The sequence below is a fragment of the Pleuronectes platessa genome, chromosome 24, assembly GCF_947347685.1.
Source record: "Pleuronectes platessa chromosome 24, fPlePla1.1, whole genome shotgun sequence".
Taxonomy (NCBI): Eukaryota; Metazoa; Chordata; class Actinopteri; order Pleuronectiformes; family Pleuronectidae; genus Pleuronectes; species Pleuronectes platessa.
The window spans coordinates 145770-157500 of record NC_070649.1 but is presented as its reverse complement, the minus strand read 5'-3'; the positions used below and the strand labels follow the sequence as shown (position 1 = coordinate 157500).

At 45.6% G+C, this 11731-nt stretch overlaps 3 protein-coding genes across 3 annotated transcripts in view; 1 reads left to right on the top strand and 2 right to left on the bottom strand.

Annotated features, from left to right (window-relative positions):
* LOC128431025 (E3 ubiquitin-protein ligase TRIM63) overlaps positions 1–163 on the bottom strand; it is a 1383-nt gene extending 1220 nt beyond the window's left edge. The window contains exon 1 of the mRNA XM_053417225.1: positions 1–163. This exon is cut by the window's left edge and continues 1220 nt beyond it. Within this exon, the coding sequence (XP_053273200.1) occupies positions 1–128 (128 nt within the window). The 5' untranslated portion in view covers positions 129–163.
* Positions 164–3473: 3310 nt separating this feature from the next.
* Positions 3474–5369, bottom strand: LOC128431065 (CD59 molecule (CD59 blood group)). The gene is made up of 4 exons (XM_053417283.1): positions 5248–5369; positions 4788–4889; positions 3953–4026; positions 3474–3792 (listed from the first exon to the last, which is right to left on the bottom strand). The coding sequence occupies exons 1-4, from the start codon at positions 5300–5302 to the stop codon at positions 3670–3672; spliced, it is 354 nt and encodes a 117-aa protein (XP_053273258.1). The 5' UTR covers positions 5303–5369; the 3' UTR covers positions 3474–3669.
* Positions 5370–7005: 1636 nt separating this feature from the next.
* Positions 7006–11718, top strand: dytn (dystrotelin). Its single transcript, XM_053417580.1, is given in 15 exon segments — positions 7006–7024; positions 7111–7185; positions 9205–9389; positions 9481–9565; positions 9663–9742; positions 9812–9883; positions 9950–10113; positions 10206–10317; positions 10413–10543; positions 10612–10702; positions 10779–10819; positions 10867–10877; positions 10880–11010; positions 11124–11556; positions 11624–11718. Coding segments are annotated over 15 exon segments (1725 nt in total).
* Positions 11719–11731: the final 13 nt, after the last annotated feature.

Sequence of the window (11731 nt, the reverse complement as noted above, 5' to 3'; positions counted from 1 at the left end):
TTGTGTTGACAGGGCAGAATGACCACGGGTTTGTTGAACATGTCGAGACAGATTGGACAACTCAGCTGCGTCTCCAGATTCTCCATGGCACTGAGCGAACGCGTCCCCTGACTCGTCTGGATGTCCATCGTCTCCTTCTTCTTCTCTCTGGGGTTTATTTTCGTCTGCCGCTGCCTGGAGCCCATCGCCTTTATACCCCTCACCCCCCTCCCCCCCCTCACCCCCGTCACCCCCGCAGCCTGTTTGTCAAACTGATTGGGAGAAAATAGACTCGGCCCCGCCCCCCCCGCTGCACAGACCTTACTGAGGACCAGGCCCCCCCTCAACCCCCTCACCCCTCCCTCCTGCAAAGACGTGTCATGAAGCCTTTGATCTCTTAACATTTCATCAAAAGATTCAATGTATTAATTAAACAAAAGTATTTACATGTTTATCTTTGTAAACAACCAAACGTCAAGTGACTGTCGCTGACAAGCTTGTACGTTTAAACTGAACTGAAACTCGACCTTTGACCCCAACGTTCCAGTGTTAAGGACGAGTTACACAACAGCAGCAGAGTCTGAAGTAAACACTTGTCATGTGCAGCAACTTGTGTAACAACCTCATGGAGTCAGTTTCCACATGTTCAACAACAACAACAGAGCAACATGTTCAACAACAACAACAGAGCAACATGTGACTGCATTTGAAGAATCTGTATCAGCCTCAATTTAACGTCCTATCTTCATCATGTTCCTGTCGTCACGTTCTCATCACACACACACACACACACACACACACACACACACACACGCACACACACACACACACGCACACACACACACACACACTAACTCTTTAAACTTGAGAATTTAGTGTGACATACGTACGTCCTGTCTTCATCACCTACGTGGGCGGAGTCTCCCTGTACTTGACTCTGGTTGGTTTGTCTGACGTGGCCGTGATGTCAGGTTGGGGGGGGGGGGGGGGGTCTGAGGAACCTTTCACACCTGATGTTTTGGTTCACACTGATCTAACCCAGATGTAAGTTATGTGATTGGAGACATCAGGTTTCAGTCGGAGCTCAATCAGGGAGAGTCGACTGAAACCTCTCATTCAGACTCTGTCCTCGTTTGTTCCCAGAATGCATTGAGAGGCCCCAGGCCGCTGTCATGGAGACCAGAGTCACATTAATCTTCATTTAAATTAGAGACGTCGAAGAGTAAACTCAATTTGAAATATTTTTTATTTTACTGATCAGATTAAAAGTATTTTTGATAAATATTTCTAAAATGTAAAATGTTCTTTCAAAGAGTTTAGTTTCAGTTACATCACACACCCCTCCGTGTGCCTGTGACCTTTGACCTCTGCTATGTTGGCGTCTCACACACACACACACTAAAGCGTCAGATTAAATTAATTTATTTTCTTCAGATTTTAATTTTATTTGATGAAGAAAAGAAAATCTCACAATTGATGCTGAACTTGAAGAATAAAAAGCCAAAAGGGTTTTGACCCCTAACCCTTACCCCGGACAAAAGCTCTAACAAAATTAATCAAATATACAAACATATATAAACAAATTTAAATAATTCAACGCAACATGAAAATACATCACAACATGAAAAGTTGTACCGACCAACGTTCGGTCTCGTTGGTCAGTACATCAGGTTGACCAGTAGGTGGCACTGCTGTGGTGGGCGCTGCAACATGTCCTTAAAGCTTCTGTCAGATAATATATGAATGTAATGAAATATTATAAATGATTATTTAGATATAATATATATTTCCACAGGAACTCCAGAGAAGTCATTGTGTGAACAACAGCAGGAGCTTGTCAGGATTTGTGCGAGCGAGTGGGGGGGTTGATGACGCTTGTAAATCAACACAAACATTTTAAAAACTAAAAACAAATGTCAGGATGAAAAGTGGAGTCACAAACAGAAGATGAAGATGAAACACGACACTGTGGTTAAAAGAACTGACGACGGTCTCGCTGTAAAAAAACAAACGCGTGATCTCTGCAGCAGAGGTTATACGTCACTTCCTGTCTGCGGCTCCGCCCCTCACATGAATCCTGTTGGTTGTGAGTCTGAGCAGAAAGTCTCCTGCTGCTTCATATGTGAAAGATAAACTGTGGAGAAAGTCCAGAGATCCTCTGCAGCTCACCTCTGAAAAAGGTTTGTGAGTCTCTGTGTTTACATCAGGATGCTGTTGTCCATTATGATCACAGCCGAGTAGTCTGTGTCGCTGGCGTGCGAGGTGTGGATGGTGTGGCGAGCAGGTCCTGGGGGAGAACCTGAAGATGAACTCCTTCGTGAGGTTGTACCGGTAGTTCCTGTTCAGGAATTTCTAGAGGACAGGGTTGACGCAGCAGTGGACCAGAGACAAACATGTCCAGGAAATTCTCCAGGTGGCAGAACGGTCAGCAGAGACAGCAAGCACGCCAGGAAGACCACGTGGTGGGTGAAGATGAGACGGCGGCTGATGCAGTGTTCCTGGTTTGATGTTAAAGCGATTGCTGTGGCCACTAGCAGGTAGAAGATGGTGATGAAGGGGAAGGGGATATCCAAGCCGAGGATGATGAAGCTCAGCTGGACTCCTACCATCCACGCCCTCGGGTTGTCAGGCGGGTGAACCGGCTGACAGGGGGCACCATCACAGGCTGTCGAAGTCACCGCCTGCTGGAAGTAGGTGTCTGGAGGGACCAGCGCCAGCATCCACACCTAGATGCAGATCAGTTCTTCTAACCCGAAGAAGACACAGACGAAGATGTGCAGAGAGTTCGTGGTGATCAGAGCTGACGACGTGTCAGGTGATGTAAACATGATCACATGACCTAATACATCACTCTCTGTCTCACCATGCCAGGAAGTGATGTATGACTACTGACCAAATTGTAATGATTTTTTAAAATCCTGTGCTTTTATTTTGAAGGTTTTTTTTTATGCAGACGAGTGATTGTATAACTCATGTGAAAGGTGTGGTTCACATCCTAACCCTATAATATATGTTTCAAGTACTTCAATTAGTAAAAATGTGAAGTATCTTTGTCATGATAATGAAAACTCCGCCTGTTATAGATGAATCCTTTGAAAATGATAAATATTGATAGTACTCTGTAATGTCATCTGACATGGTAATGAGCCAGGCAGCTCCTCCTCCTTACTGGGGCAGCCAATTGCACAGCACAGAGCCCAAAGGGGAGGGGTTTAAACATGTGATTGGACCCAGTGTGATAGAAACTCCCAAAGTACTGCAGAGTCCAGTACATGTCTGAAAGTAACTGTCAATATACTACACTACTACAAAACATTTGACTCCTCTGTATTGTTAAAATACTACACTATACTGTTAAAAATACTACTCTGTACTGGTAAACATTTAACTACACTGTACTGTTACAAATACTAGTCTGTAAAAAAAATACTCTAATTCAACTAACAACCAAGTAAGGTGCAAAACATTAAAAATCAAATTGAATAAGACTGCAATTTCTGGTTTGTAAAACTTTATTTAATCTGAAGTCATTTACAGACAGTTTTTTTTCAGGTTCGTTAAACTTTATTACAGGAAACATGAACGAGTGAACATGTGAATGTGAGCATGTGATGAATGAGTGTCTGTTAGAGAAGCTGCTGTTGTAATGTTTGCTTTGTGTTTCAGGCACTGGGGGGCGCTGTTAATGCCTCAGTGGATGCACCACCACATGATGCCCACAGAGGCTAGCAGACCAATCAGAGAGCTCGCTGCAGAGGAGGGGGCGGAGTTACAAAGGTCCGAGTTGCAGCACTTGAATGTGAAACTGGAAACCTGTGAATTATAGATCATTTTATAAATCCATCAGTGAGGTTGTTTAATAGGATAGTTCATACAGGTGTTAACATGTTTATACAAGTGTTTACAGGGTGCTTCATTTCAGACCCTGAACAACAGTGATGTCTTTTATTTTGAAGGTCTTTTAATTTCTTACCTGAGGAAACATCTGGGCCAAACGACTGTAGTCACAGTCGGAATACTTGAGACACTGACGGTATGTCATCCCACCTGCAACACAAACACTGATGTCAGCTGTGCGCCACTGGGGACGGGGTTAGGAGGGACGGGGTTAGGCTGGGTTAGGGTTAGGAGGGACGGGGTTTGGCTGGGTTAGGAGGGATGGGGTTAGGCTGGGTTAGGGTTAGGAGGGACGGGGTTAGGCTGGGTTAGGAGGGATGGGGTTAGGCTGGGTTAGGAGGGACGGTGTTAGGCTGGGTTAGGGTTATGAGGGACGGGGTTAGGCTGGGTTAGGGTTAGGAGGGACGGGGTTAGACTGGGTTAGGAGGGACGGTGTTAGGCTGGGTTAGAGTTAGTAGGGACGGGGTTAGGCTGGGTTAGGGTTAGGAGGGACGGGGTTAGGCTGGGTTAGGAGGGACGGGGTTAGGCTGGGTTAGGGTTAGGAGGGACGGGGTTAGACTGGGTTAGGGTTAGGAGGGACTGGGTTAGGCTGGGTTAGAGTTAGTAGGGACGGGGTTAGGCTGGGTTAGAGTTAGTAGGGACTGGGTTAGACTGGGTTAGAGTTAGTAGGGACTGGGTTAGACTGGGTTAGGGTTAGGAGGGACGGTGTTAGGCTGGGTTAGAGTTAGTAGGGACGGGGTTAGGCTGGGTTAGGGTTAGGAGGGACGGGGTTAGACTGGGTTAGGGTTAGGAGGGACTGGGTTAGGCTGGGTTAGGAGGGACGGTGTTAGGCTGGGTTAGAGTTAGTAGGGACGGGGTTAGGCTGGGTTAGGGTTAGGAGGGACAGGAACATGAAGGTGGAACAGACGTACTTCTCTCGCTGAGGGTCAGACAGGCATCGTCGTAGCTGCAGTCTCGTTGTTTGGCGCAGCTTCCTGTGTAATCTTTACAGCTGTAACAACGAATGGCTGATCCTGAAACAACAAACAAAGCTGTTAGCTTAGCTTAGCATCCAAGTGGTAACAAACTGCCTGGTTGTGTCCACAGGTTCTGTGTGTGTCTGTGGACACTGATGACACCAGTCCTCATGTAACCTCACGACTCATTATGTTAACCCCCCCCCCCACCTACACACACACGTTATAATGAGGAGAGGCATCAGTTGATACCAAGCATTTACATTGATACAAAATGAATGAATAGATAAACTTATAAATGCAAAATAAGTAAATGTTATTTTCTGATTAAGTTAAACAGTTCATCAATGATTCCAACATGATTGTTATTATTATTATTATTATTGATTATTTGAATCATTGAAATCAAACGTACCCAGCCCGATGAGAGCAGAGCCGATCAGCACACATATCCACAGGGAGCGCTTCATTTTCACCACAGCACAGCAGAGAACCAAGTGGAGAACAGACGACAGTGAGCACTGACCTCAACTCAGTTGACAGACAGCTGAGAGCTCGGAGGCCACGCCTAGTAGGAGGAGCCACAGTGTAGGTTAGAAACACACGTTAGAAACATGCGTTAGAGACATATGTTAGCGAAAAAACACGTCAGAAAGAAAGATGAGAAAAGAAAACGTATGTTTTTCCAAATTACAATTTTAAGATGTGTTGAATTTTGGACGCAAAACATGAAGAAAGGCATTGCCTGACAGAGAATGTATCAAATCATGATCCTTTAGCGCCACCATCAGGTCACAACCTTAATGTGTAGTTGTAGTTTCTGTTAAATTTAGCTGTTGCAGCTATTAGTATGTAGCTGACAGCAGCTGTTAGCTGGATGCTAACATTAGATAGCGTGTCTGCAGAGCGGGGGTGTGTTGGCGTCTGTCCCGCTGCCTCGCTGCTGATGTGATGACCTGATGATGATGGCGATGGCAGCCGTTATGAAGACGCTCTGTGTTCTACTGTTTATCTCAGAGCAGAAGAAAAAAAGATCCAGTGTTTGTTCCTCCAACACAAACAAACAAACAATGAGCCGCAGTGTGACAAGGAACAAAGACAAGGTCAAAGGTCAACGCAACAACAATGGTGATCTGTTCACTCTGTCACACCACTGTCTTCATCATCTTCATCTTCATCATCAGATGACAGTATATATATATATATATATATATATATATATATATATATAAAAGTTAAGGAATATAATATTAATATTCACAGTCTAAGGTTAAACTTCAGAGATCAAAGTTTCCATTTGGAAGAACAAATGGTTGTGAACCAGTTTCTCTGCTTTGGAGCAAATCAAAGTAACAACAGGTGAAATGGAGGCAGAAGCAGGACGAGCCCCGAACAGGACATGTTCTTAATGTGGTGTCCACAGACAGCTGCTCTCTGCTCCTCCTCCCTGACTCCTTCTACTGCTGGGTCCTGCTCCTCCTCACTGGTAGCACGAGGAGCTACCTGCAGCTCAGGACAGACTCAGACTCACCAGAGGAGGTCAGGAGTAGATACACACAACTGAAACAACTTTTTGTTGTTATGTGAAGAAGAATGAATCTGATAGAGATGAAGGGAGCAGACAAATGAACTTAGGAGTTTGTGATGGTAGAAGATGTGAGGATACATATCATATATGAAGAAGTCTTGTGATCCAAGTCCACGATCAGCTGCCAACATCAGGATCAGCCTGTGATTCCATTATATACATATATTTATCAGCCTCTGGTTGTTTAATCTGTTTAAAATCTGATAAAAGGTTTCAAAAGATGAAAAGAAACCTGAAGAGCAGTTTCAGTGATGATGTCAGCACACTGCTGGCTGCTGATTGGTCCATAGACAGCAGGTGAGAAGCAGCTGATGATAAATGAAACCTTCATCAATGATTCATGAATGAGTTTGTTTCTTCGTTTGGTGTTTAGTCTGAGACACGACGGCCCAAGGTGAGTTCTACTGTTCTAGTGAGTTCTAATTGTTCTACTATTGTACTAGGTTGTAATGTTATACTGGGCTTGATAGTTCCACTGAGTTCCACTGGGTTCCAGTGTCAGAGTTTTGATCAGTGATCGATTGAAGTTATCTGAATATTTACTGTGTGATTGGTTTACTTTTGTGTTTTTCAGTGAAACTCGTCATGGATCTGGACGTCATCGGTAAATTTTTCTCTTATTCTCTCACAACTCTTGTTAAAATATAACATTGAGCTTTTATTTTGGTGAACTTCATGTTTCCTGTGCAGAGGGGCTGAATGAGATCCGTCCTTCAGTTTATCGAGTCGCCATGAAGCTCCTGTCTCTGCAGAGACTCTGTCACTGTGAGAACTCACCAATACATCACCAATACTTTGATGATCCAGTTTTACCAGAAAATAGATGTGACCTTAAAGGGATAGTTCACTGAAGAATGAACCTTCCCTCACTATCTCCTCATCAATATGATGGAGGAGGGGGGGGGGGGGGGGGTGTTAAGTGTTTGAGGACACAAAACTTCTCAGGGGTAAACAGTGTAAGAGCAGAATCCAAAGTAAGTGGAGACCGATTTTCCAGGCGTAGTGAAACGGGGTAACGGGCCCGAGCTCACGCAGTCGGTGGAAAGTGCGATCTCCGCGATGTCTGCGTTTTCGCACTGCGGCAAGGATAACGCTTCACTTCCTGCGTCTGTCACGCGACGTCGATCCTTGACTTCTTATTGTGCTATACGGTCAACGCGATCAGTCGCGGTCACACGATGACAATTTTATGTAAATTGAATGATAGTTGTAAAACAAAGCTTACTTCCTGTTTCCAGTAGGTGGTGCCATCACTTTTATTACATACAGACTAATATATCTGTTCAAGTAGAGGCTCTGATGTAACGTGAGCAATTCTGTGTCAATTGGAAAATGTTACAACAACAGATCTATTAGTCTGTATAAAGTGAGTCATAATCAAGTGTTGTTCTTTCAGCGTAACCCTTTGATACACTTGGGTCAAAAGTGATCATGCTCATGGGTCATGGCAATAATTTCCCTTGTAAATTAGATCAATAAAAGTTGAAATACTATGATTTGTTATACATCTTCTGTGATGTCTGCCTTTTCCAAAGTTGATCTGATGGAAGCCGTACGACAAGTTCGTCAAAGTCAATCGTAGTGCCAGGGCTGCCCTTTAGGGGGCGTTAGTCAGTTATTTTACCACGCCCATTCCTTAAAACCATATGAATGTCTGCGGGGGGGGGACTGTTAATACATACATGTAGTTTGAGGGAGACAGAACCATGAACACTGAAGTAACGGCAATTTCGTGTGTCACAGCGAGTTGATGAACTTTGATTCCACGCCATTAATACCAAGTTTGATGAAAAGTCAGTTATCTTATGTCTTCATGATCAATGTCTTGAGACCCATTTCACACAGTTTGACATGGTTGCGGTCAGTGGATGAGGAGGAATACATCCAAGTGTAAGACGTTCCAAAAACAAGACATTTCCTGTTGCCACCAGGGGGCGCTGTCATTTTAAGTCATGATTTCTGTGTAGATGTCATCAGGCCGGGACTCTTGTCCTATGTGTCAAGTGTGGACTCGATTGGACCAAATATGACTGAGATACAGAAGCTTGTGTGTTGATGGCATGTAATCAAACTTTGGCGCCACACCACGGTCACACGGTGTGACCAAAGTAGTTTTCATCTTCATCTTGTTGTGATGACATTCATCTCAATATGAAGTTGGTCTGATGAAAGCCCTGGGACAAGTCCGTCAAAGTAAAAATGTGGTAAATGTGGAAAATGGCCACTAAATTCAAAATGGCGAGCTTCCTGTTGTGTTTTCCAAAAGGCACCACAGAATTTTTTGTGTGTCTGGTCATGATACACAGGTGTCCCGATTTTTGCAAAGATCGCCGACACCCATTTCAAATTAATCCAGAATTCAATTACTTTGGGGGTTTTGAATTTCCTGAAACTTTGGTGAGAATTTGAGTTTCTAGGCCCTGAAAACCAAAAGGAAACAAAAACCCTCCAAAATACAAGCGGTGTGTCAGAGAACATCAGAGACATTTCAGACTCGGTGTAAATGTTTCAGGTTGAATTTGAGTGTCTGGACTTCTGGAGAAGAAATGGAGGCATGTTGTGTTTTTTCTGTTGTTTTGTTATGTCTGGAGAATCATTCACTAGTGACTTCAGTTGTGTTGGATTCTGCTTTAACAAAGTTCACCCCTGAAACTTCAAAAGTGTTTTTTGGACTCAAACACCTCAGCCCCCCCATTACAGTGGTGAACCATCCCTTTAATCTAAGAAACAAACACACTGAGACACAAGGTTAATAACACAGTGTGTGTGTGTGTCTGTGTCCAGTGCACGTCGTGTACGTGCGACACGTCATGGCGGCGTTCAGCTCGCTGGATGGGACGGGACAACAGGATGTGAGGCTGAGCAGACAGGAAGTGACCCGGGCTCTCAGCAGGATGTTTAACAGCGCGTCACAGGAAGTTTTGGGTCATGTGATTGAGGAGACGTGTGACGTGATACTACGTCTGTTTGCCGGGTCAGAGGTCAGAGGTCAGAGGTCACGTTACCCTGTTTTTTCTCTTGACTCAAAACAAGAAGTGACTGTTTGTGTTCACGTTCCAGGCTCAGGATGCGTCGGCGTCCGTCATGTCTCTCCAGGCGGCGCTCGTCGCTTTGTCGGCTGACGCTCTGCTCGCCAAGTACAGAGGTGACCTCATCAATACCATGATTATCGATTATTGATTATCAGCAGAATAAGAGTCTTGTGTGAGTGTCTCCTTCAGAATAAGAGTGTGTTGTTGCAGCTCTTGTGAGACTCTGTGAAAACCCGTCAGGATCCATCAGCAGATCTGGACTCAGGTCGTTACTTCACGACCTTCGTCAGGTAAAACTCTTCACACTCTGTTTCCCAGCATGCCCCATTCCTCCTCTGACATGTACATCATGTGACCAGGTTCCAGCCGCTGTGCAGGAGGGGGGGGTGTTCGGCGCCGTGGAGGAGGAAGTGAGGTCGTGTTTCAACGGGGTGAGAGCGAGAGACGAGGCTGATTGGTGGTCGTCATGACAGCACACTGACTCTACATGTTTACAGGTGTTGACTCCGACAGCGAGCGCAGAACACGTGATGTCATGGCTGCAGAATGAGCCACGCCTGTTGCTATGGCTACCCACTTTATACCGGCTGTGTGTCAGTCAGAACGTCAGTCACATGGTCCGATGCCACACCTGCAAGACCTTCCCCATCACCGGACTCAGGTGATCGATCATCAGCCAATCAGAGGAGAGATGGAAGCCTGAGCAATCTTAGGGAGCGATGATGTCATGCCGCTGTGTGTGTCTGTGTTTAGGTACCGGTGTGTGAAGTGTGTGAATGTCCACGTGTGTCAGAGCTGCTTCCTGAGCCAGAGACAGACACGCAAACACAAACCACCACATCCTGTCCTGGAGTTCTGCACACAGGTGAGACGGAGACACGGGGACAGACGGGGAAAGACTTTGTGAAACTTTGTGTTTGAAAAGTGTTTCATAAATATTCTAATTATGGTCTGTATCAGCCCACCTGGCGGGAGTCTCTGTCCTCGTTAGTGCGCAGCGCCCGGCACACTCTGTTGCCACGACGATACACACCGAGAGAAGCTGATAGGAGGGTCCTGATGTGGGCGGAGCCAGGAGAGACTCAGAACAGGTGTGGAACTTTTATTTTGTTGAAACTTTTTCAGGTCGAGTTTTAACTTTTTTTATTTGACGTCTCAGAGCTCCACCCCCTTCTGATGCCTCACCATCATTGGATGAGACAGCTGTCCGTCACAGTTCCTGCTCGTCTAAAGCTCTGCAGACTGATGAGGTGACATCTGATGACAGAACTGTTGTTTAAATGTTTGTTTGTTTGTTGTGTAATATTTGTTTGTGTCTATTTTCAGACGCTGACGACTGACGTCGGAAACCTGCAGCGAGACAAGTGGTGAGAAAAACACACAAGACCAATCAGGGACAAGTCTGGACGTCCAGCTCCTCATGTTTGTTGTCGTCAGGCTGCTGGAGCAGGAGATGCAGGCGTGGAGACTCACCGTCCAATCAGAACACAGCATCCTGGAGGACAGGTGCTCCGAGATGGAGGTTACCATGGAAACACTGCAGATTCTGCTGGCTCAGGTAAATCAGTCACATGATCACAGCTGAGGAGAACACACAGTAGAAGCCGATTGGCCCTCCCCCGATCAGAACATGAGCTGCTGGGATTGTTTTTAATTTTCTTCTTTCTTCAGACTTTGAACAAGACGGAGGATCAACAACACGCCAGTGACAGGCTACACGCCAATGACACGCTACACGCCAGTGACACGCTACACGCCAGTGACACGCCACACGCCAGTGACACGCCACACGCCAGCGCTGACACAGAGATAAACTCAGAGGAGGACAACGATTATGTGATGGACGAGTCGAGTGAAGATGAAAGTCGAACTCCATCTCCCACAATCCACCAGGGGGTGTCTCCAGCACATGAAGGCCACTGTGAGGAGGGGTCTGTGGGTGACAGGCATCACTGTCGTCCAAATGAACGAGAGGAAGGAGACACCCGTCTGCCTGAAGAAGACAAGGATTATGAGACACATCGTCCTGAAGAGCTGCTCCAACAAACTGTAGACAGACTGAAGACTGAGATGGAGACAGACAGGTGGAGAGACAGACAGACAGGTGAGTCACAGACAGACATATGAGTGTTTGTTTTAAACAAAATGATTAGAAATGTTTTCGTGTTTAGGTGATATGATGGGGGCGGAGCTTGTGGAGGCTGCAGAGCAGGTGGGAGGCTCAGTTCAACACCTGGTGGTTGCAGTGAGAACTACCACACTCTGACAGATGAGTCGTG

What these genes read in the sequence shown, in the direction of transcription:
- LOC128431065 (XM_053417283.1), bottom strand. Translation starts at nt 5,302, where the DNA reads ATGAAGCGCTCCCTGTGGATATGTGTGCTGATCGGCTCTGCTCTCATC. An exon ending in CTCTGCTCTCATCGGGCTGG is followed by an intron (nt 4,890 to 5,247) that starts GTACGTTTGATT and finishes TTGTTGTTTCAG; the next exon opens with GATCAGCCATTCGTTGTTAC. An exon ending in TGGCCCAGATGTTTCCTCAG is followed by an intron (nt 3,793 to 3,952) that starts GTAAGAAATTAA and finishes TATAATTCACAG; the next exon opens with GTTTCCAGTTTCACATTCAA.